This window comes from Alligator sinensis, unplaced genomic scaffold (assembly GCF_000455745.1).
Source record: "Alligator sinensis unplaced genomic scaffold, ASM45574v1 scaffold1565_1, whole genome shotgun sequence".
Classification (NCBI taxonomy): Eukaryota; Metazoa; Chordata; order Crocodylia; family Alligatoridae; genus Alligator; species Alligator sinensis.
The window spans coordinates 152,169-171,375 of NW_005843038.1; the positions used below are offsets into that span (position 1 = coordinate 152,169).

General features: G+C 64.6%; 2 protein-coding genes across 2 annotated transcripts in view; both read right to left on the minus strand.

Annotated features, from left to right (window-relative positions):
• LOC112548238 (dynein heavy chain 17, axonemal-like) overlaps positions 1-18,090 on the minus strand; it is a 22,438-nt gene extending 4,348 nt beyond the window's left edge. The window contains exons 1-25 of the mRNA XM_025193361.1: positions 17,816-18,090; positions 17,252-17,416; positions 16,910-17,101; positions 16,088-16,354; positions 15,464-15,625; positions 14,789-15,022; positions 13,677-14,357; positions 13,350-13,567; positions 12,352-12,559; positions 12,013-12,128; positions 11,154-11,346; positions 10,821-11,056; positions 9,021-9,143; positions 8,477-8,681; positions 7,812-7,976; positions 7,550-7,690; positions 7,263-7,433; positions 5,881-6,003; positions 4,702-4,895; positions 4,422-4,570; positions 4,203-4,330; positions 3,639-3,866; positions 2,573-2,764; positions 427-606; positions 92-274 (exon numbers count right to left, since the gene is read on the minus strand). Of these exons, the coding sequence (XP_025049146.1) occupies positions 92-274; positions 427-606; positions 2,573-2,764; positions 3,639-3,866; positions 4,203-4,330; positions 4,422-4,570; positions 4,702-4,895; positions 5,881-6,003; positions 7,263-7,433; positions 7,550-7,690; positions 7,812-7,976; positions 8,477-8,681; positions 9,021-9,143; positions 10,821-11,056; positions 11,154-11,346; positions 12,013-12,128; positions 12,352-12,559; positions 13,350-13,567; positions 13,677-14,357; positions 14,789-15,022; positions 15,464-15,625; positions 16,088-16,354; positions 16,910-17,101; positions 17,252-17,416; positions 17,816-17,995 (5,034 nt within the window). The 5' untranslated portion in view covers positions 17,996-18,090. The remainder of the gene's footprint in view (positions 1-91; positions 275-426; positions 607-2,572; positions 2,765-3,638; positions 3,867-4,202; positions 4,331-4,421; positions 4,571-4,701; positions 4,896-5,880; positions 6,004-7,262; positions 7,434-7,549; positions 7,691-7,811; positions 7,977-8,476; positions 8,682-9,020; positions 9,144-10,820; positions 11,057-11,153; positions 11,347-12,012; positions 12,129-12,351; positions 12,560-13,349; positions 13,568-13,676; positions 14,358-14,788; positions 15,023-15,463; positions 15,626-16,087; positions 16,355-16,909; positions 17,102-17,251; positions 17,417-17,815) is intronic.
• Positions 18,091-19,207, minus strand: part of LOC102387226 (dynein heavy chain 17, axonemal) — a 30,666-nt gene continuing 29,549 nt past the window's right edge. Inside the window, exon 51 of the mRNA XM_025193365.1 lies at positions 18,091-19,114. Coding sequence (XP_025049150.1) covers positions 18,791-19,114 — 324 coding nt within the window. The 3' untranslated portion in view covers positions 18,091-18,790. The remainder of the gene's footprint in view (positions 19,115-19,207) is intronic.

Here is a 19,207-nt window from a genome sequence, read left to right on the forward strand (position 1 = left end):
GGGTGGGGGCTTCTGTGCCAAGCTTCATCCCTGCATTTGCCTCTATTTGGCAGACTTGCTTGAGGGGTGGGGGCACCAAAACGTGGCCTGCCTTCTCTTCGCGAGACACGCCAGTGCCAGCCCCCGCCTCTGACTCCTTGGGCTGCATCTCCAGCACGGTGCGGAAGAGCTTCTCCGAGGTGACGGTGAGGAAGCCGATCTCGGCGTTGGGGTGCAGGCCGTACAGGTAGGGGCTCTCGGGCGGCAGGCTCTCGTCCACGTACTCGTGGTAGCCCTGGGGCAGCGCCGGGCACAGGTGCTCAGCGCGCTGCCCCGGCCCGCGTCCCAGCCCTAGCCCAGGGAAGGGGCTGGTGCTTGCCCGCCTCCCCTCCCTGCCACCCAGGCCCCACCTCCTCCCCTGGCCCCAGGCAAGGGCGCCGGCCTCACCTTGTAGTCCAGGTTGGGAGGGATGAAGAAGCTGGGCGCCAAGAGCATGTCTCCCTCCAGCATCTCCACGCGGACGTACTCCTGCAGGTAGGTGCGGCACAGCCGCCGGTCCCAGTCGTCCGTGATGTGCCCCCCGTACATGATCTCCCCAAAGAGGTAGCGCAGGTCGTCCCAGGGCACCTAGGCACAAACCCGCGGTGTGCACGACTGGCGTGGCTCTGGGACGGCTCTGCGCAGCCGCCTGCTCCCCCCGAGCAGGCACGAGGCCTGGGCCCCTCCTGCCTGGCATCGCGCCTCGCCCCTGTCTCCACCAGCCCCTTCTTCAGGACGCAGCTGAATGCTGGTGTGAATGCACTGAAGACCGGGGACGCAGCCGGCCTTGTGGACATATTTACCGAACAAATCAGGCACTTGGGACCCCCTACGCAATGCATGTGCAGCCAGTTACAAATGTCCAAGGATACTGAAACACGCTCGGGGGGGCACTGCTAAATCCAGGGACAGACCCTTGAGCGTCAGCCCCATCCCCCTGCTGTGCTGCACACACAAATTGTACGCCGGAGTGATGCTGAACGGCTCGTCCCACCTGTGGATAAGCACCTACTCCCCAAACAGGGCAGCTTTCACCGTGCAAATCAACCACGGGCAGCTGCTCCGTCTGACTCCACATATTGTAGCCAGCTTTGAAAGAGGCCGAATCACTGGAGCTGTGTTTGCCGACCTAACAGCCACCCATGGCACAGTTAGCCACCGGCAACTCCTCCGCCAGCCCCTGGGAGTGACGGAAGATCTGCACTGTACACAGCTGGTACGAAGCTGCTCGGACACAGACGGTGTTTGTCAAGCTGGATGGGAACCGAAGCAGACGGAGGCGACACTTCCTCCCTCAAGGAAGCGTGCTTGCACTGCTGCGATATAACACCTACGCGAATCACCAGCCAGTCCATTTGGATACCAAATGCTCCATGTATGCAGCCCACTTGTGCATAACAGCCCAAAACGCTGGCTTTGGCCATGCTGACAAGCCCCTAAGCGAGGCACTCATTGGCATAACTTCATACTACCCTGAAAACTAAATTAGGTGCCAGCCCAGCGAAAAAAACACAAGTGCGCCCCTTCCACCTCAAAACCCACGAGGCCAACCGCCGGCTCAACACGACAGGGTCCGGGACCCCACTGCCGAAACCCGGTGACTTTGGTGTCACCCTCGAATGCACCCCCATCAAAGACCACGTCACGGAGACAACTGCCAGGGCGAGTGCTCGGACCAACAGAGCCGCGGCCAGGACAGAACGACTGAGACGAACTGGAGTTGTGAGACGCCCGCTGTACCGCCGCCCCGCGGCACAAAACCAGCTGAAGTCACGCGGCGCTTCCTGGCCAGCACCAACCTCTCCGTGCCAGACCCAAGGAGGCGCAGCTACAGATGTGCAGCGAGAGGCTGAAGACAATACAAAAGTGGCTGTTGCAGCAGCTGCGTCCTTAGCGCCAGGGGCTGATGAACCGTGGCATGGGGTGGGGTGTCTCAACCTCCTACGCAGCAGAGTCGGACGCTCCAAGGACGTTGTGGAGAAGTGGGCTATGCATTGGTTCAACCACCTGTGACCACGGCGCGGGGCCTCACCTACTGCAACGTGGCTGCTCGAAGGCACACGGACAACGGGAGCCCTCGCCAAGTACAACGGACAAGGGTGAGTGTGTAACAAAACGGACAAATGCGGTGCGGAGACACGAGAAGCAGCAGCAGCAGTGGCAACGGCCTTTTCCACAGGGCAGGGGCAGGGACTGGGTCCTGCCTGCCCTGGCACCACGCGTGCTTGCTTCTGGGGGGCTTTGCCTTGCACACAAATGGTCACGCTGCTAGACAGGCCGCGGGGGGAGCCAGGCAGGGCCCTGGGCTGGGGGGAGCCAGCCCCTTCCCCATGGAACGACTCTCTCCTGCAGGGCACCCCCGACCCTGCTCCCCAGGTTGGGCACGGGGCCCCATCCCTTGCTGAGGGTGTACCCCCATCAGCCGTGGGCCTGTGCCCTCCTTCCCCCCGGGAGAGCTCCAGACGCTGGCCCAGAGGTCCCTGCAGCCGTGCCCATGGGGCGGTGCTGCTGCCTGGCCGTGGGCTGACACTCAGCTGCCCTGTTAGTGCCTCACCTTGGCGTTGGCCTCCAGGTAGTTGTAGAGCACGTTGATGGATATGGTCAGGTCTCCATTGTTGAAGGGGTAAGACCGATTCCAGCCCTGAGCGCCGAATTTACGCCTTTCTGCTACCACCGCGTGGAAGTAACAGAGGGCAAACAGGATGCACTTGAACTCGATCTCCCGGCTGCACATCTCCAACGTGTCCTAGAGCACAGGAGAGTGGAGACGGTGCTGCCGCAGGCACATGTCTGACTAGAGCTGCACCGCGCTGCGGGGGAGCCGGAGCCGGGCTCGGATCCAGCGCGTGCCTGCAGCAAAGCTCGTAGCTCTGCTGGGCCGTGCCTGGTCCGATGGCAGCACAGAGGCTGCAGCCCCAAGCTGGCAGGCAGCGGAGGGATCACCTGGGAACCCAGCACTGCCCGAGACCTTGGGGAGCGTTGGGAGTCTGGGGGCCAGCGGCTCTCACGCTGCAGCAGAGCCGTGCGCAGCCCCCCAGCACCTTTTGTGCCAGGCCCTGAAACGCACAAACCAGCCCCCACTGCCCCCGTGTCAGGGCTGAGCCTGTGCCATGCAGCGTCGCTGGATGGGGAACCAGGCAGCAGGGTGGCAAAACCCACAAAAGCCTCCTCCACCCCTGCCCAAACAGACACCCCCGCCCCCGCCAGGCTGGGCTCTGGGGAAGCTTGGTTATGGATGGCAACGGGCCATGTCCTCAAAGGGGTGGAGGCACCTCACGAGCATGGACCACTTGCCCAACTGTGGCGACTTGCCCGGGACTTGCACGGCGGCCCCGGTGCCGTCTCCTCAAGGGCCTGGACGGCAGGAGCCCTGCAGCGTCCTGCCAAGCGGCAGCTCAGCAGCTGGGAGGGATTTCTCCATTTCAGCTGCTCTCAGGAACCAGCAGTGGCACTCGTAAGTCCGTGCACATGCACACGCACACACACGTGCACATGCACGCTTGTATCAGGCCAAGAGGAGGGCGCTGCTGGGATGCTGCGCTGTCGCGGGCACCCCTCCTTTCCGGGCATTGCTGCGTGTGCAGCAGCGGCCGCAAACGGGCTGGCAGCATGCCAGGTACCTGCGTGAAGAGGTCCAGCGCCTTGTGCAGGTTGGCGTACATGCCCGTGGGTGGCTCGTTGGTGATCTTGATGGCGTTCTCCAGGAGCCCCTGCGGGATGATGTGCGCGTCGGGGCTGGGGGCCGGCTCGGCGCTCATGAACACGCGGTAGTCGGCGTGGCTGCCCTGGCTGTACCGCTCCACCTTCTTGTCCAGCGTGCCCAGCCACTTGGCCACCAGGTGGATGTTCTGCAAAGGCATTGAGTCCTGCCTTGCTCCCACGTCGTGTGACACACGAGCGAGTCACCATGCGGGGAAGGGGTGGGGGGGGCCCTTGCTGGTGGCTGCGGCCCTGCAGGGCTTGCCACACGCCTGCTCCCAGCCTGCAGGAAGGGGAAGCAGTGCCACCCCCCAGGACACAGGGACAAGCCACCGTGAGCTGGCTGTGCTGCAGGCTGGACTCTGTGCCCAGTGTCAGCTTGTTCTGGTGCATGGGGAGGGGGCAGGATTTGGGACCCCCCGGGGTAGCCGCCATGGCCGAAGGCCGTCGGGCAGGATCTCGGGGGCGCTCGGCGCTGCACTCACCTGCAGAATGACCCAGTGGCCCTGCACGGCCGCCACGTCCAGCGCGTTTTCGGCCACGACCTCCTGGCCCTGCCCCAGCGACACGTTGTGCAGCTTCTCGTTGTCGATGGTGAAGCCCAGCTTCTTGCCTGGGGGAGACATGCACCGGGGCTGCTGGGGCTGCCGGGAGTGGGAACCGCGCTGCGGACGGCCCTGGCGCTGCCCGGGGTGCCGGCTTACCCAGGGCCTCCACATCTTTCAGGGGGTCAACGCCGGGGGAGAGGATGAAGAAGATGGCGGTGGACGGGCTGCTCTCCTCGTAGGACTTGGAGAACTCCACGCTCCGGCCTTCCACAAACTTGCTCCCCATCTTCTCCTCCACAAAGTTCCTGTGCCGAGGAGCCGCCGCGGGTGAGCTCTGCGCAGCACCCGCTTGGGCTCCGCCGTGGAAGCCCCCACAGTTCACCTGGAGCCACCGCCTGGGGGGGCAGCCCCGGCCACGCGGCCCCCGCGGGCGCACCTGACAGCGTAGGTCATCCTGTCGGGCCGCATGCACCTCATCATGCACAGCTTCTGCAGGGCCGTCTTGTTCTTCCACTCCTTGGGGAAGACCTCCTTCTCCGGGGCCTCCGACTCCACAAACTTCTTCCAGCGCTTGGCCGAGCCCTCGATGTCACTGTCCAAGTTCTTGAACGCATCCATGTCGGAGAGGACCTGCGGGCAGGGGGCAGGTGGGCAATGCCGGCGCCAGGGCTTGGGGCTGGCGGGCTGTGGGGTGGGGACAGGCCCTTGCAGGTGTCACTGAGCAGAAGCTCAGGCGCTGAGGGCTCCTTACGAGCCGCACTACATCCCGGCCCATGCATGCACCCCAGTGCCTCCTGCCAGGGCCCGGCTGGGCCCCGAGCTGGCACCACAGTCCCCAAGTATTTGACCAAATGACCAGATACTCAGGAGGTTTCTGTCCGCCGAGATGCTTGGGGTAGGAGGTGGCTGAGTAAGCCCTGGTGCGGGCATCCTAGGGGCAGAGATTTTAGTGCCCCTGAAACATGCAGGAGGGTGTGATTTCCAGTGCACGGCAGCAGTTGCACATGTGATGGCAAGAGCAGCGAGAGGAGCACGGTGGGACCGTGTTCACCCTTGGGGCATGCACAGGGCAGGCGTCTCCGGTGCTCCAGGAGTGACTGGGCACACGCGCGGGGCCGCAGGAGGTGCGGGGCAGTGCAGAGGCCCTGGGTACGGCCGGCTCTGCATCCTGCTCGTGCCCAGAGCTAACAACAGTGTCCATTTAGACACCGACATTGCCACAGAGCAAGGGCTCCTCTGGGTCTGCCCTGGCCCATTTCAACACCCGCATCCTCAGCTCTAGGCCGGCCTGACCCAGGGCATCCTTCCTCCCCAGCGCTGAGCTCTCTGCCGTCCTCCCATTGCTTCGGGGAACAGCTGGGCACTGGCTGCAGCAGCACCCCAGCCCCGCTGCTCGGCTCGTGGCCCGCGGGCATGGCAGTCACCCAGAGCTCCCAGCCAGAACCGGTGAGCGTCCCCAGCGCCCTGCTGCAGCGCCTGACTCTCCCCGCTTGGCCCGGCTGTGAGGCACCGGCCTCACGAGATAGCAGGGGCCGACGGGCCGAGTTCCCCTCCCGGCCGGCCTCAGGCTGGTCTGCCGAGAGGGGCCTCGGCATTTCCTGCTCCGCCAACAAACCTTAATTCCTCCCCAGCCTTGAGACTGTAAGAAATCCACGGGGGAGGCCACGCTGGCTTTGAAGGGGAAGCGCAAGAGGAAGTCCAGTTCAACCGGGTTCACTTCTTTCTTCATCAGCAAGACCTGGGGAGACCACAGCAGTGCCCGGCACCCGGTTACATAACCCCTTGCTGCGAAGCTGCACCGCTGGCGTGGCACAACCCGTGGCCCTGGCCCCTGCACTCGTCTGTGCTGGGAAAATGTGCCTTGCAACAGGGGCGCGTGTGGGCTCCTGGAGGAAACGGGGGCTGCCCTGTCCGGAGCCCGCCTGGGCCTTTGCTGCCAGCCTGGGCGCAGCCTGGCTCAGGGGGTGAGCGTTAAACCACAGCACAGCGATGCTGCAGCTAGTAAAGCGACCAAAACGCTGGCTTGCATCCATAGATGCTTCTCAAGCAAATCCCGGGACGTCATTCTCCCCTTGTACTCAGCCCTAGCGAGGCCGCAGCTGGAGTGCTGCGTCCAGTTTTGGGCTCCACAATTCAAAAAGGATGTGGAGAAGCTTGAGAGAGTCCAGAGAAGAGCCACGCGCATGCTCAGAGGTCAGGGAAGCAGACCCTACGATGACAGGCTGAGAGCCCTGGGGCTCTTTAGCCTGGAAAAGCGCAGGCTCAGGGGTGATCTGATGGCCACCTACAAGTCTACCAGGGGTGACCACCAGCATCTGGGGGAATGTCTGTTCACCAGAGCGCCCCAAGGGATGACGAGGTCGAATGGTCACAAACTACTTCAAGATCGTTTCAGGCTGGACATAAGGAAGAACTTCTTTACTGTCCAAGCCCCCAAGGTCTGGAACAGCCTGCCACCGGAGGTGGTTCAAGCGCCTTCATTGAACACCTTCAAGATGAAACTGGATGCTTATCTTGCTGGGATCCTATGACCCCAGGTGACTTCCTGCCCTTTGGGCAGGGGGCTGGACTCGATGATCTTCCGAGGTCCCTTCCAGCCCTGATGTCTATGAAATCTATGAAACCAGGACTGGCAGCACCAGGAGCGAGGGGAGAGCACTGGGCAGGCGGGACCCCCAGGTCGGCTGCACGGAGGAGCTGAGAGCGGGGCACAGGGCCCCACGGCTGGGCTTGCTCACACTGGCCAACGTCATCTCTGGCACAGCTTTGCTGCTGGCGTGAGGGTGCCCAGGGCCTCCCCGGCAGGATCCCCTGTGAGACCCGGTGGTCGGTGCTGCGCCCTTGGGCATGGGCCTGGGTGTCCCTTGGGCCAGGAGCCAGCGGGAACTGGCACCACACACTCCGCCAGAGAGCTGAGGTGCAGAGGCCGGGAGAGAGCCGCTCCGCAAGCACAACAGGTGTGGGCACGAGGAGACAGCCCCGGCCCGGCCCCGCTACCTGAAATGCCACTTGTGCCAGGAAGATGAGCTTGTCCCTCTCGAAGAGCCCGCGCGCCGTGTACATGAAGACCGAGTAGGTGATCTCGTCCGTCAGGTTGGCCACCCGCTGCTTCACCTCCTCGGCGGGCGTCGTGCGCTGGATGGCTTTCTCAAACACCACGTTGAACGCCTGAGCAGAGGCAGGGGCTGGCTCAGCGCCGCGCTCCCGAGTGCTGCGCCGCCCGCAGCCGTGGCGGCCAGGGCTCCACGCACCGCGAGCGGCTGGGTGTGGGCGCCGGCAGTCACCTTCAGCGAGAACTGGTAGATGGGGTTGATCTTGTTGAGGTCGTTGAGGATGAAGTAGAGCAGAGACGCCCGCTCCGCAGCCGGCCGGTAGCTCTCTCTTGCTTCGTTAATTCGGACTTCCGTCACCTTGGCTTCCCTCACCTGGGCACAGAGCAGACCCGCTGGCCGCAACCCACCTGCACGTGGCCTGGATGGCCCCTGCCTGGGGGAAAGAGCCCCCGGCAGGGCCCTGGCAAGGGGGGCACCAGGGTCGCGCTCCTACCTTCTCCTCGATTTCCATGGCCGTGCGCTTGGTGGTCTCGAGGTTCTCCACCAGCGCCGTGTCCCCCAGGAAGTTCCCCGAGGCGGCGGAGAGCCGGGCCAGCAGGGAGTCCTCCAGCTCTTTCAGGAAGATCTTGAACTCGTTCTGGCTCTTGGTGAGATTAGCCTGCGGCCGCGATGCACACGAGCCGGTTAGCTGGCCCCGTGATCAGTGCCAAGGGTCACGGTCGGCCGCAGCGGTTTGTCGGAGTCAGGGAGGCCGGGAGGCAGCGCTCTGGGCTCGTGGCCCGTCACGGAGGGGATCCCTGGGGACCTGCACGGCCACGTGCCGCAGGAGCCCATGGGAAGAGCTGTGGAGAGGTGCCCTGGCGGCACGAGCGGCTGCTCCTTGCGCTGGCGTGGGCTGTCTAGGCTGGGCTGCCCAGCCTGCTCCCACGGTGATGGGGGGAGGCAGGTGAATGGAGAGGTGCTGACCACGCGGACCAGCTCTTGATGGCTGTCCCTGCAGCCCGCACCAGGGCTTGGGGCCAGACCATCAACCTGGAGCATGGCAAGCCTGACCCAGGACTCCGGCCATTCGCTGCACGCGGCCGCAGTGTGTTGGGGAGCCCCGGGGCCCCCACTGCAGCCCCTGCCCCGGACGGCCTCCGGCAGCTGCCTCGGTACCTTCAGCTCCTCCAGGTCTGGGCGCTCCTTGGCCACCACGGCAGCCAGCAGCTGGTCCTCCAGCCCGTCCCGCGTCACCAGGAAGTTGATGAGCGTGCACTGCGCCTGCATCTCGGGCTTGTAGTGGGGGTTGAAGTACTTGGTGTGCAGGATGAGGCGGAAGTGCGGGTGATACTCCACCTCCTTGTCGCCGATCTTGATGTACCTGATGCATGGACATGGGCGTCTCTGTGAGCACGGATCGCCCCTGCCACGGCCCTGGACACCATCCAGCGGCTCTTCCCCAAAGGCTCCTGTGACACGTGGGGATCCCCTCCACGACGGGCCACGCAGCTCAGGGTGGCTGCGAGCCCAGACATGCACTCCTGCCCCTGCCATTCAGCCTGGAGCAGAGGAGCCCTGGCATTTCTCCCTCATCCCCGCACCCGAACCGGAAGGCCTTGGTCTCCAGAGGCATGAACGGAGCTCAGCTCCACGGACCTGAAAACAAGGCCAGGCGGGCGAGGGAATCGCCTCGGGGCCTGGCTGGGAAGGGGCGACGTACTTCCCCTTCTTGATGGTGTTCCTGCCCAGCAGCGGGTCCAGCACGGGCTCCACCGTCTCGCCGATGTTCTCGATGAGCAGCGTGTGGCCCTCGGAGACCGCCTGCTCGATAATGTCCAGGTAGCTGCAGTGCCGGAGGGGAGGGAAGGGGAGAGGAAGCTGCCGTGGGCCCTGCTGCACAGCCTGGGGCAGACCCCCACTCTTGCTCTGGCCCAGGCAGCCCGATCCCAGGTCTCCTCCACCCCGGCGGGTGCCCAGGAGGGCTCAAAGCACCTGCTTGATCCAGGCAGGTCTTTCCTGGCTCAGGATCTGACAAGAGCCCCAAGCGTCTTGCATCCCGGACACATGGGCCCCGGATCCCAAGTTCTGGCTGCAGCAGCAGCTGGCGGGCAGAGCCGCCGAACCTGGGGCCAGGGGCCCCGTCCACCAGACGCAGGTTTCATTTCATACCGGGGCCCAGGGCCCCCGTCCACCAGACGCAGGTTTCATTTCATAGATGCTTGGGTCAGAGGGGATCTCAATAGATCATCGAGTCTGACCCCTGCATAGGCAGGAAAGAGGGCTGGGTCTAGCTGACCCCAGCTAGATAATCATCCAAACCAATCTAAATCTGTTCTCTGCTAGCTTGTGGCCATTATTTCTTGTAACCCCCGGGGGCGCCTTGGTGAATAAATACTCACCAATTCCCTTCTGTGCCCCCGTGATGAACTTATAGGCAGCCACGAGGTCGCCTCTCAACCTTCTCTTGCGGAGGCTGAATAGATCCAGTTTCTCTAGCCTCTCCTTGTAGGGCTTGGTCTGTAGGCCCTTAACCATACGAGTGGCCCTTCTCTGGACCCTCTCCAGGTTATCTGCATCCCTCTTGAAGTGCGGTGCCCAGAATTGCACGCAGTACTCCAACTGTGGTCTGACCAGCGCCCGATAGAGGGGAAGTATCACCTCCTTGGATCTATTCGTCATGCATCTGCTGATGCACGCTAACGTGCCATTGGCTTTTCTGATGGCTTCGTCACACTGCCGACTCATGTTCATCTTGGAGTCCACTAGGACTCCGAGATCCCTCTCCACTTCCGTGCCACCCAGCAGGTCATTCCCTAGGCTGTAGGTGTGCTGGACATTTTTCCTCCCTAGGTGCAGCACTTTGCATTTCTCCTTGTTGAACTGCATTCTGTTGTTTTCTGCCCACTTGTCCAACCTGTCCAGGTCTGCTTGCAGCTGTTCCCTGCCCTCCGGCGTGTCCACTTCTCCCCATAGCTTTGTGTCATCCGCAAACTTGGACAGAGTACACCTTCACTCCCTTGTCCAAGTCGCTGATGAAGACGTTGAAAAGTATCGGTCCAAGGACCGAGCCCTGCGGGACCCCACTGCCCACACCCTTCCAGGTCGAAGCCGACCCATCCACCACGACTCTCTGGGTGCGACCCTCCATCCAATTCGCCACCCACTGGACCGTGTAGTCATCCGGACTGTGTAGTCAGCGTTCCCACACCGTGCACACCGAGCTCCCCGAGGCTCCGGGCTCGCGGCACAGCGACGGTCCGATGCTGCCTGGTGGGAGCCTCCCGGCTGCAAGAACAGCTCCTGCAGCCTGGCCAGGCCCAGGGGAGCCTTCCCCTTCCCCAGCCCTGCACGAACCCCAGTGGAGCAGGGACCGGGCTCCGGGCTCTGCAGCCGTCCAGGAGGGCAGGGCAGGGCAGGGCAGGGACTTGGTTTTGTACCTTCACCCGCAGCCTGGCCTGGCCCATCGTGGCTGAAAGCATCGCCCGGGCCCTGGGAAGAGGCACCAGAAGGCCAAACCCACCTTCGCTGGCCCAGCCGGATCGCCTTCAGGTCCTGCCCGTACTTGTTCTTAATCCACTTGATCCCCTGCAGCTGGGCGTCCACGATGAGGGGCCAGCGCTCGGTGCTGCACAGGATGGTGGCATTCTCCGTGGACATGCGGTCGCTGGGCAGCCCCTGGTTGTTCCACGTCGCCACGTCCGCGTCGTCCGTCAGGAGGCTCAGGGGATCCAGCTCCGGCGTGACGGGGATGGGCACCTGTGGAGCACACGGCGCTCTCTGCAGCCCGGCTGGCCCCTGGCCACGGAGCCACGCGAGCCTGAGGCGCAGCCTGGGTCGTGGCTGTGCCCTTTACCTTGAGCTTGTTCAAGTAGGGGACCCAGTGCCGGTCGACCAGTTCGGCCCGGTACTTCTTGGTGAAGTAGCCCACGTAGGACACGAAGGCGGAGATGAGCAGCACGTCCCCGCACAGCGTCTTGCCCTGCTCCTGGAAGGTCTGCACCGATTCAGCCCAGCGCACGTTCTCGGAGGCCAGGCCCCGGACCAGCCTGCAGGAGAGCACCCCGGGCCCTCGTGAGCATGGAGCCTGGTGCGGGGTCGGCCCCAGTGCCCAGGGAAGGGGCAAGGGCATGTCTCGGAAAAGGCAGGGTGTGCCAGCCCCACCACCTCGGGGGCAGCCCTGCCTTCGTGACCAAAACGTTGGGAACCAAAGCCAAGGCTAGAGGCACCCGGGCTGAGGGCCGCCACTGCTTCCTGCCTTGCCCTCACCCCTGGCCACGGGCAGTGGGGCAGCCCTGCCAGGGAGAGGCACAGCAGCCCCCCGAACACTGCCCAGCCCAGCCCAGTGGGTAGGGAGCCCCGGTGGGGGCTGACCGGCACGGAGGCGGCTGGACCCAGGTGCCCCACAGAGCCCAGGGCCGGAGGTGCTCTGCCCCCCGGCCAAGCAGGCGGTGCAGGCAGCGCCTCGGGGAGAAGGAGGCTCTGCACAGACAGTGACGGATCATCATGGGGGCAAAGGCCGGCGTGGTTGGAGCGACTGCTGACCAGCGCACTCGGGCCAGGGACAGGCGAGAGGTTGCCAACCCCAGGGATGTGTCACGGCAGAGCACGTCGCCCCAGGGAAAGTGCCCCAGGGCCCCCAGCTCGGGTAGCTGCAGGGGCCAGACTGCACTCGTCGCCAGCCCTGACCTGCGCCTGGAGCCACGGCTCCATACCTGTTTGCTAACATGATGACTCTGTTCGTGGTGTCGGCCTCCTGCTGGCACTTGATTTTTTCGGCTGTCGCCTTTTCAAATTCGGCCGTCAGGGTTGCCAGGTTGGCGTTTAGGTCCTTTGGGAAACAACAGGTCTGCAGTCACCCGTTCCTCGTGGGTGCACCCGGAAGCCTCCATGTCCCGGTGACGCCAAGGTGTGCCAGAGCCAGCCCCTCACGCCAACCCCTCCTGCGCCTCAGCGCTCTCCCTCTGTGCCCCGTGGCAGGCGGCGCCGTGGGCAGGGTCCCAGCACAGCTGGCACGCTCGGGCTCAGGGAGGGCAGAGATGCCATGTGCTTACCGCGATTTTGTTTTTAATGCGGCTCAGCTTCTCCTGTGCCTCGGCCAGCTCCGCATTCGCCTCCTCCAGAGCCTGCCGCTTGGGCGCCACGTCGCAGTACACCTCGTAGAAGCGCACGATGTTAAGGCACCAGGAGCACAGCCCCGCGGCCGCCGTCGACTTGGACATGATGAACTCGGGGTCGAAGGTGGGATCCGACTGGTAGGGCCTAGGGAGGATGAAGACCAGGACAACCATCAGCGACTACGGCGAGCCCCGTGCAGCCAGCTATTAAAAAGCCGGGGCCAGTTTTGGGTGGCTCTGTTTTATGGGCCTGGTTTTGCAGAATGGCCCCTGGACTTGGTGCGCAGGTGCACCCGGCTCCCGCTGGACCCCCTGGGGTCCAAGCAGGCCGGCCTGGACGCTTTGAACCCACGGCCTCTTCCAAAGCTGCAATGCATTTGTAAAACCTCCTGTCACTTTCTACCTTTTCCCTCTGCTCAGGAGCACAAGCGGTCTGGAAACGGGACGTCCGGGTCCAGCCCTGCCCCAGTCTGGAGGCTGCTGCCCACACGCTTGTGACCAAGGACCACAGGATACTGGGAGACACCCCGGGGCGGGGGGCGCCGAGCGGGGTGCAGCTGTGGGCGGCTGCACAGCGCCAAGAGGTGCTGCTCCCGGCCCCTCAAGCCCCAGGGCAGAGGGCTGCACAGGGGATGTGCCCGGGGGTGATCCCTTGCTCCAGCACCGTGCGGGCCAGACACATGGTGACTTGGAGCCTGGTCCCGCAGCAGCACTGCCCAACCAAGTCCCTCGCCATGCTACTGCCCGGCTGCTGGCCCCACCGAGGCACGGGGGGCTGCGGTCAGTGCCATCCCGCCTGGGCGCCCGCGGAGGGACACCAGGAGCCGGGGACACGTGCCCATGCTGCAGCACAGCAGGCCCAGCCCTGGGCAGAGCCGGCCTTGGGGAGCCGTCCCCTCCGAGAAGCCAGGCTGGGCCCTGCCCGCCCCCTGTACCTGAAGGCTTTGAGGCAGGGCTCCGGGATGTGCTCCTTGTCGAACTTCTTCAAGGTGTCGATGAAGGAGTCGACTTTCCCCATCATGATCTTCGCCGCCTTCCAGCTCTTGTCCTTGGGGATGCGGCCCCCCGGTGCAGTCAGGATCATCACGGCGGCCGTCACGTTCACCACGGCCTCGGGGGGTGACCCGAAGGACTTCAGCTCCGTCAGGTTGTTCTGCCGGGATCACGGCGGGTGATCGGCTGTGGCCGCCAACACGGGCTGGGGACCCAGCTCCCTCCGTCCCAGCCGCGGGACCGCCGGGGAGCTCAGACGCGCACGTTACCTTGTTCAGTGTGTCGAGGGCTTCTTGCGCCGCGATCAGAGCAGGCTCTGCCTTCGCCAGGTCGGTCTCGCAGGCTCTCTGCTTCTCTGCCACGTTCTGGCCGAGGTAAAGCACGTGCCTGCAGCCCGGCTCGTGCCTCCCCTCACCCTGCCTCCCACTGCACCACAACGCATGCCCTCCGGCGCAGGACCTGCCTCCTACTAGGCACCTGCCTGGTGCTCGCTGTCCTCGGGAGGGCCCATGGGTGCCCCAGGGCATACGTACGGTGCGGGCAGCAGGCCCCGCAGACGCCCTGTCCCCGAGCACACAGGCAGCTTGCTGTGCACGGGGCTCAGCCACAGCCCCAGGCCCTGCTCCTCTGCCCCTCCAGGAGCTGGCTTGGGACGGGGGGGCTGGAGATGGCTGCCCAGGCTCTCTTTCACCCCGACCCGGGCTGGCTGCCCTGGCTGGCCTCCCACCTTGCTGCTGCCACTGGCAGGAGGCACGTGGCGTGAGAGGGGCCTGGCAAGCACGTACCGTGTTGATGACCTGGACCTTCAGCTCCTCCTCGTCGGCGATCATCTTCTCCCGGCTCACCTTGTCCGTCTCGACGCCCACCACCTGGATCAGCTTGTCGGCGTCCTCGTTCTTGTGCTTCAGCTCCAGCTCCTGCACCGCCAGCTTGGCCTTGAGGTCATCAACCTGCACAGTGCCCGGGAGAAGGGGCAGAAGCCCGTTGGGGCCAGGCCCAGGCATGGCGCGAGCAGCTGCCGGGAGCCTCAAGGGCTCGAGGCACGTGATAGAGGAGGAGGAGGGGACCCCCAGTTGGGGGGGGCTCCTGCTGCCCTCCCCTTGCACGAGGACTGTGTGCCCAGGACCGGGCTGGCGTTACTCCCTGCGATGCTAGAACAGGGTCCCCTGGGTCTGCCCAGCACACGCGACCGCTCCACTGCTCACCCCGGGGCTGGCACCCGGGAGCATTTCCATGAGAGTCAGCGCAGAGCTGTGGGGCAGGGGTGGCTTGGACCTGCGTGCCCCCCGACCTCGGTGTCTGCCAACCGCGCGCACCCGAGTCCTGCCCACGCCTCTGGCTCGGCCAGACCCCGCGTCCGGGGGAGAGGCCGGCAGCTCACCTGCGAGGCCGTGCTCTGCAGCTTCATCAGGCCGTTCTCCAGCCTTTCGATCTTGGCAATGAGCTCCCTCCGCTTCTTGGCAAGCAGGTTCTGGTAGAGCTTGATCTGCTCCAGGAAGGTTTTGGGCGTGGTGTAATTGTAGCGTCGCTCCGTGGCCAGGTACACCTTGGACATCTCGTTCACGCTCTCATGCACGAAGGACATGAACTGGCTGATGGAGACCTTGACGTCTGGCTGTGTGAGGAACCACAGGCCGGCGGCCGCCCTGTCGCTGAGCGCGGGCTCTCACCTGGGCGCCATGGAGGAGGCTGCCCTGGCACAAGGGCAAGGCGACGCTCACAGCCACAGAGACGAAGGGAAGGTAGGGACATGCCCCTGCCGTGGCAGCCGCGAACAGCCCATGCGCGTGCCCCCGGCCTCGCTCCGGTCTGCCCCGGGCCGTGCTCTGCAATATCACCTCGCTGCCAGCCCCCCTCTTGTCCCCAGCACGTGCGGGACGGCTGCAGCCCCTGCCTCCCTTGGCCCACGGCCCACAGCCCTGGCTCCTTCCAGCTGCCCCTCGCCTCCTCCCTGCCAGGCCCTCGCGCAGAGACACCGTGAGTAAAGGAGGGGCCCAGCCTTGCCCTGATGGGCTTGTGCCCCCTTCCCCATGTGCCGCCGGGCAGCGCCACTCACCTCAATCCCCTCCGTCTCCTCCAGGAACCGGCCGCTGACGGACACCAGTGCATCCTCCGGCCACTCGTGGAACCAGTCAATGGCCGTGCAGTTGACCACGGCAGGGAACTTCCTCGCGCGTACCCGCAGAGTTGACCCCACAGGTGAGAAGCACAGGATGATCTGGGCCCAGGGCACATTCACGGCATTAGAGACCACCCGGCAGGGCACGGGGCACGGGGCCCAGAGCCCGCTCAGGGCAGCTCGGGGGGGAGGACTTGGCGGGGCTGATATTTGGGGTACCGCTGGGTGCAATCTCCGGGCAGGGCTGGGCCAGGCAGAGGGGCCCCCAGCCTGCCTGCTGCGCTGGGCGGGGGTGCCCTGCAGCAGGACGTGTGGCCCCTGGGCACAGCCGTCCTCATCCAGGCCTGTGCACGTGGGTGGCCAGGCCCCCTGGCATGGGTGAGCCCTGCGGTTGCTGGGGCTGGTGAGTGCAAGTGTAACCCTGCTCTGGTCCTTTCCCACTGGGCCAGGAGCACAGCGCAGCGGTGCCCAGGAGAGCCTCTGGCTGCCCGTGCCAGCGTGGTACCTGGCCTGCACCCTGCCGGCAGAGGAAGGGGCCAGGCAGGTGCCCGGGGCTCCTACCTTCAGCTGCCGCCTGACTTTGTCGATGAAGAACTTCCAGCAGTTCTCCCGCGTGTCCAGCAGCCCCAGGAACTTCACCTGCGGCCGCATGGAGCTGAGGATGTTCTCCACCTCGTCGTCCTGGAAGAGCCCCGGCACCTCGCCCGACGCCAGGAAGTCGTTGATCAGGACCAGGAACGGCTCCTCCGCCACCTGCGAGTCCGTCATGAGGAAGACGGTGGGCGTGTTCTTCACGGCCGCCTTGATGTACTGCGAGGCCAGGTCCAGCTGGGCAGAGGACAGAGACGGTCACTGGCTCTGGCAGGAAGTGCGCGGGTCTGGCTCCTGCCCCGCGCGTCTCCTCTGGTGATGCAAAGGCACCGGACCGGGTGCTGGAGGGGGAGAGGGCGCACGCGCCGTGCCAGGGCAGGCCACGCCCCCAGCCCGTGCTGGAGCTGACGGTGAGTCCAGCACCATGCATGCCCTTCTGGGGGCTGGGGCAGCACAGGAGGCCACCACCGTGGCCACGGCACGTCCCTAGAGTCCCTGGCTGGGGTTCGGGCTTCCCTGTGCAGAAGGAAGCTGGATAAAGCTGCCGGGCTGCTTTGGGAACGTGCGCCGGCCCCATACGCCGCAAGCAGCGCCTGGCACCGTATGCCACCCCGCTGCTGTGCAAACAGCCATCCCTGTGCCTGGGTCTGACATGCAGGGACCGTGCGAGAGGGCTGGCGGGGGGCCTGGGCATGGTGTCAACTTTCCCCATCACGATGCACGGGGTGGGCACGGGGACGTGGCGGCCCGTGGCAGGTCTGAGGCTGTGGTGTACGCCTCTGTGTGGCTCACCTTGAGGTCCGGGATCCCGTAGCCCTTCTTCAGCGTGATCTGGAAGACGTCCAGGCCGCTGATGTAGGCCGCGAGGCGCGACAGGCTCTGCTTCCCGCTGCCTCCCACCCCCACCAGCAGCGCGTTGCCCCGCGGTGCCTCCAGGATCCGGCTGATCCGGCAGATGTGCGACACGGCGTCCTCGAACAGCACCTGGGGAGCCGGCAGCAGGTGCTCAGGGCAGGGCCCCGCGGCGGGGACGCGACGGACCCGCTAACGCACGCCGGCTCGCCTCCCTCCTGCCGGGCAGGCAGGTCCCCTGGCTTGCCGCACTCCCAGATGCGCAGGCGGGCAGGTGCTCACCAGGTTCATCACCGCGTTGACCTCATTGTAGGTGTCCAGGGCCTCTGCCAGCAGCTTGTTCAGGGACGGCCAGCCCGACACAGGCAGGTACTTGGGCTCCCCGATGCCGTGGGCGAAGTGGCAGTAGATGTTGGGCTTGGTGAACAGCAGGGTCTCGCCGAGCTCCTGCGAAAGCGCAGTGTCAGATGAGTCCTGGGCTCCCATGGGCAGGATTGCTACTGCTGCTGTATCCTCCTTCACTCCCCGCGTGGGCGCGGGCGAGGTGGGGCAGACCCGGCTGGGCTGGGGGCAGAGCTCGGCGCCATGCCCCCAGTGCAGCTGCTCAGGGCTGTTTCATAACCCACGCTGCCAAAGCAGCGCTTGGAAAGTGCCCTCGTTCCCACGACTCGGGGAAGAGCAGCGCTACAGCTGCTGTGAGAGCCGCTCTTGGCGCTGATAGCTGCCAGACCCCCGAGTCCCGTGGGCAATGCGCCCCGACACGGAGTGCGAGGTGCACCCCGGAAGCGTGTCTGCATGGTGCGGGTGGCACGCCGCCACGGGTTGAAGCCTCTGGGCCTGACTTACATCAAAGTGCTTCTTGCAGGTGGCCACGAGGACCCTTCCGAAGCTCTCCTGGTCCTTCTCGTCGATGAGCTTGTCGCCGTACACCCGCTCCGCTTCGTGCAGCCAGAGCCGCACGAGGTCGATGGGGTTCTTCAGGCATTCAGCAGTGGAGAACAACAGGCCCTGCAAACACATGGCCATCAGGCCAGGCCTCGAGTGCTGCTGGGGCGAGGGGCTGGCTCTGGAAAACGCTCGGAGCAAGACCCTGCAGGGACGGGGCGGGGGGACGAGGCAGGCGGTCACCACCTGGAATATGTTGGAGAGGTCCCGGAGGTTGAACAGGTAGTGAAATTTGATGGCTGTGGGCAGGAAGGTCGTGGTCACCTTCTGATGTAAGGCTGTTTCGGGGAAAATACAGCGCGCGTTAGAGCAGGCGCCCGGTAGCAGCCAGGTGCCTGAAAGGATGGCACGGCTCTTCTCCAGACCGAGCTTAATGTTCTCTCCTCTCTCCGGGTTCTCAAACAAGCCCGAGCTGCAACCTTAGTTTCACCACGTTCAGCTGCAAGGCTGAGCAGTCTGAGCACCAACGTTGTTCGTGCCGAAGCCCCAGACAGCAGAACCAGCTCTGCTCAGACTTAGCAAGTGATCCTCTTAGGTGGGGACAAACTCGGGCACTTTTAGCCCAAATGGCAATGACTGGCTTGGCTTCGAGGCGCTGGAAAGGAAGCTGGAACTGAAGCTGAGACGCAGCCTGTGTTACAGCCCAGCAGAAACGTCACAAGCAGGGAGCAGCAACGCAGGGAGACGCTCTGGAAAAGAGCTGAGCAGAAGGACGATTTGATCGGCTCGTCATTCCTAAGACTGCTGCATTGTTTGTGCTGCAGGAACGTGAGGTGCTAATGAGTGCGACTGATCAGCTTTCAAGTGTAATGAGTTCTGACTAAAGCGGGAGCTGGTGGCATTGTCTTACGCGCTCCTCCACCGGGCGCCAGGAGGTCACTGCAGCACCGGCAGCGTCACACGTACAACCAGGTTGAGGCTCCCAGAGCGGGGCGCAGAAGGCCCTGCCAGCCCCAGCTGCACACCCAGGCAGCTGGGCCCCGTGCAAAGCGTGCCCTGTGCGTGCAGGGCCAACCTCTGCCCTGAGAAACGCTGCCCTCCCGGGCGCTTACCCAAGGCTCCTGCAACCAGCTGGGCCTGGATCTTCTGCACCACTGGCGAGACCTTCTGGATGGCCAGGTGCTGGGCCAGGATGGTGCTGTAGATGGTCATGAGCGCATCCTGCCCAGGGAAGCTCACGGCAAACACGCAGAAGTGTCGCTGAAACAAAGCCATTGATGGCATCAGAAAGCCCCATTGCCGGGAAGCAAGCTCCGCCGGCCGGCGCTGCCCTCAGACCAAACCCACAGCCTT